Source organism: Trifolium pratense, linkage group LG7, assembly GCF_020283565.1.
Source record: "Trifolium pratense cultivar HEN17-A07 linkage group LG7, ARS_RC_1.1, whole genome shotgun sequence".
Taxonomy (NCBI): Eukaryota; Viridiplantae; Streptophyta; class Magnoliopsida; order Fabales; family Fabaceae; genus Trifolium; species Trifolium pratense.
The window spans coordinates 16,370,226-16,374,044 of record NC_060065.1 but is presented as its reverse complement, the minus strand read 5'-3'; the positions used below and the strand labels follow the sequence as shown (position 1 = coordinate 16,374,044).

General features: G+C 32.1%; 1 protein-coding gene across 2 annotated transcripts; it reads right to left on the bottom strand.

Moving 5' to 3' along the window:
* On the bottom strand, positions 1–1,263 carry LOC123894466 (G2/mitotic-specific cyclin S13-6-like). 2 transcript variants are annotated; one of them, XM_045944482.1, is made up of 5 exons: positions 803–1,263; positions 462–552; positions 328–359; positions 139–203; positions 1–49 (listed from the first exon to the last, which is right to left on the bottom strand). In XM_045944482.1, exons 1-5 carry the CDS (start codon positions 837–839, stop codon positions 38–40), a joined length of 237 nt encoding a protein of 78 aa, XP_045800438.1. In that variant the 5' UTR covers positions 840–1,263; the 3' UTR covers positions 1–37. The 2 variants fall into 2 exon arrangements, with proteins under 2 accessions (XP_045800438.1, XP_045800437.1); XM_045944481.1 differs by having other exon boundaries at positions 11–203.
* Between the last annotated feature and the right edge of the window lie 2,556 nt (positions 1,264–3,819).

Here is a 3,819-nt window from a genome sequence, read left to right as displayed (position 1 = left end):
CATTGCCAAATTAATCCCAGCACAGAGGCAATCATCTTTAATTTCTCCACTTCAAACAGAAAGTTTAACAAGGTTGAGAAAAATAGTTGTAAAAAAAAGCTATGAATAAAGAAAGAAGAGTAGCAAAGTTCTCCAAACCAAGTCCCTGAAGTGGAGAGAATAGTGAAGGAGAGGATCGAATCTCCATTGGCACAAGCTTGTTTCTACAATTTCAAAACAATACAAAAATCAGAAAACAATCATCATCACTAACCTACCAATGGATAACATAAACTAAATTAAATCAATTAATCAAAGAAAGAGATTCAACAAATAATATAAGAAAACCTGCATTGGCAAGTAGTTGTTCACAAAAACTCCTAAAAGAATCATCAAAATCAGTAGGGAATCAGAGAGGGAATCTCAAAATCAGAGAGAAAATCACAAAATCAGAGAGAATGTGAGAGAGATGGGGAAAGAACCTTGTGACAGGGCTATTTGGCTTGACTTCAACACCTTTTAGAGTGACAACGTTTCGAATATCAAGAAGTGCTCTTCGGTTCCTTCCTTCACCTGCTGCACCATTCTTTTTCACCTGTTTCCTTCCAAACACAAAATCCAGAAAAAAGATCAAGACCCTTTTGTTGGATTTGGGACAAAACCCTTAAAACATGAAACTAAAGTTCCAATCTTGGAACAAAACATTGAACCCAGAAAAATTAATGAAACATCAAATAAAATTCCGATCTTGGAACAAAACATTGAACCCCAGAAAAATTAATGAAACATCAAAATTAGTAAGATTATTGAAGAAAAGACGCACCTTTGTGTTGTTGTTGAGGAACAATTCTTGAAGCCATTGCAAAACTCTTGTTGTTGTTGATTTTTTGTATGATTGATTCTTGGTGGTAGAATCAAAGAGTGTTGTTCTCTTCTGTGATTGTAGAATGGATGAATAGTAATGAGAGAATGAGAATGAAAAACCCTATTTTTGAAGCAACGATTCAAACCATAAAAATATAAAAAGTGTGATTGTGTAAAATTCTTGTAATCTACAATCTGAGAAAAACATATCAATACATTTATAACAGACGATCAGTGAAAAGGAAACAAAGAAATAGAAGCAAACCCTAAAACCATCCTTTCACAGCGGATCAAAAAATCAAGAAACATGAAAAATCAAAATTTAGAATCAAAGAAATCAAAATCAAGAAAGACATGTTCAAAGTTGAATTCGACTTATCTGGAGCCGTATCAAGAATCGCAAAACCGGCCAGGATTCATCTCGCTGCAAAATTGAAAATATAGAACGTTGAGGGAAACTTGTTGAATTGATGAGGTTTATATAGGAACTGGGGGAGTTAGGATAGACGGCTACTGATGTGGATATTTTGACGGTAATGATGCAGTTAAAATATAGCCGTTGACACGTTAGCCTAAATAATAAGGAGTATGTTAGATTAGATTACTCAAGAGATATGTTAGATTACTTAAGCAAAAAAATAAAAAAAGATACGTTAGATATGTTAGATTATTTAAATATATTAATCTTTTAAAAAAAAAATTAAATATATTAATAGTTTAAAAAATATAGGTTTAATTAGTAAAATGATCCCTTAAAACATTTTTTGTTTCACATTGGTCCCTTAAAGAAAAAAATGACCGAATAGGTCCCTTAAAGAAAAAAAGGTCTGAATAGGTCCCTTAAAGACATCTCCTTAATCAGTGTGGTCCCTTAAAGATACATCCGTTAATCGGTTTGGTCCTCGAAAAAATTGACGGAAATGACCAAACTAATTAACAGAGATGTTTTTAAGGGACCTATTCGGACCTTTTTTTCTTTAAGGGACCTATTCGGAACTTTTTTTCTTTAAAGGACCAATATGAAACCAAAAATGTCTTTAAGGGACTATTTTACTAATTAAGACAAAAATATATATTAATATGGTGGATTCTAGGGTGAGGGCTCTATCAAGTCCCTCATCGGTGTACCACTTAATTTCACCGTTAAATTGAATTAGTCCACCTGATCTAATATTACATCACCACACTAAATCCAATTCTTTCTCTTTTCGGTTAGATCTCACTCTCTATCCCTTGAACTTTTTTTCATTCTCTTTGTTTCTTTCTCCATTGCCGCCGCACAATACTCTTAGATGGATTTTTGATCATGTGAAATTGAGATTTTTTGCCTATGACCAACTTGCTACAAATTTTTAAGAAAAAAACATACTACAATTGCTTTGAATTGAATTGACAGTTTAATGTTTGCTTCCTAAATTACTACGATTGCTGTAAGTTTGAGGGGTAATAAGTAACATTTATTATCAAATTTTCTTTCAACTGATGTTGCTTTTTAAAAACATCAACTTTCTTTTCATTTTTCTTTTAACGGAAGGTTTTGATGTCTTTTTTCCTTTCAATTTTCTGGAATGCAACAAAACTAAGTCTTCTCCATCTCCAAACGGTTATGTATAGGTGGAGAGAGAACAAAAATGTAAGAGAGAAAAAAAAAATTGATCTAGTGTGGTGATGAAATATTACATCAAATAGACTATTTTAATCCAACGGTGAAATTAAATAGTACACCGGTGAGGGACTTCATAGAGCCCTCACCCTAGAATCCACCTATTAATATAGATTAATTTCACACTAACAACTAATAAGAATAGTTTAGTCACAAAAAAATAAATTAATAAGAATAGTTTAATGGTTCATGTTATATTAAAAAAATTAAGTTAAGTGAAGATGACGTGTCAAAAATATGATTGTGATTGATTGACAATGTAATTACATTTTTTTATTTTTTTTTGGTAGAAATAATTACATTTATTTTATTGTTAGTGTTATATTTATTTTTCTCATATTAATATCAATCGGTACAACGAGGAATATTAATGGAAGTTCAGAATTCAAACCTTGAATTTTAATTTTGTACCCTTATGAAAAATGGTTTCTTAGTCATGTGAGATAGGCCGAATGTAACCACTCTATGATATAAGATCAGCTCAAGAATAAGGTACCGAATTGTTTTAGTATTCAAAAATATAAGAAAATTATTATTTGATAAAAAAAAAGCTTTTGATTCTACTATTTTTAATACATAAATTGATGTTGTTTCAACAAAGATTAAATCGATTAACTTTATCAATGATGGAGAGGCTACTGACTTGACTTGTCTGCCACGACCGTGGCAGGTCTCATCCAATGATATTTTATTGACTTTTCATGTGCTCGGCTTTTAGTGACGGTTACTTGATCTTTTGACTTCGACTAAACTTGATTTGCATTGACCTTTCACTGATATATAAATAAATCAAGTCTTGATCTTTAAGGCCCATTCATTGGTTCTGCTATTGTTGCAGGAAATTTACTTTTTTCATCATATCGGTTACTCGCGCGCCTTACATTTTTCCTATTTTATCTTTACACTATTTAAGTAGCGGATGCTATAAAAATGAGAAATTTTAAGGAAACAAAACACCCAACCAAGATTTTTACCACGTCTATTTAGAATTTTTGTTTTTATTTCTATTTTTATATTTTTTTAACCATGTGTCCGAGAGCAATGTTTAGCGTGTTTTTTTTTAAAATAAGTCTCATATTTGACGCTACACCTTAGGAGTCCTTCCATCACTCCCCATAACTTTGCTAAGCTGCCCAAGAATTTACTAAGGCCCATATTCATTCACCGTTTTTGTCTCTTATGATACCACCACACCCTGCACAAATGCCACCATTTACTTGCACCATCCGTATTAAGGGACACCCAACCATGCATCAGTGCCTTCCACGAAATAGTCACCTCATTCCTCTCTCTATTTAAGCCATTATCATTCA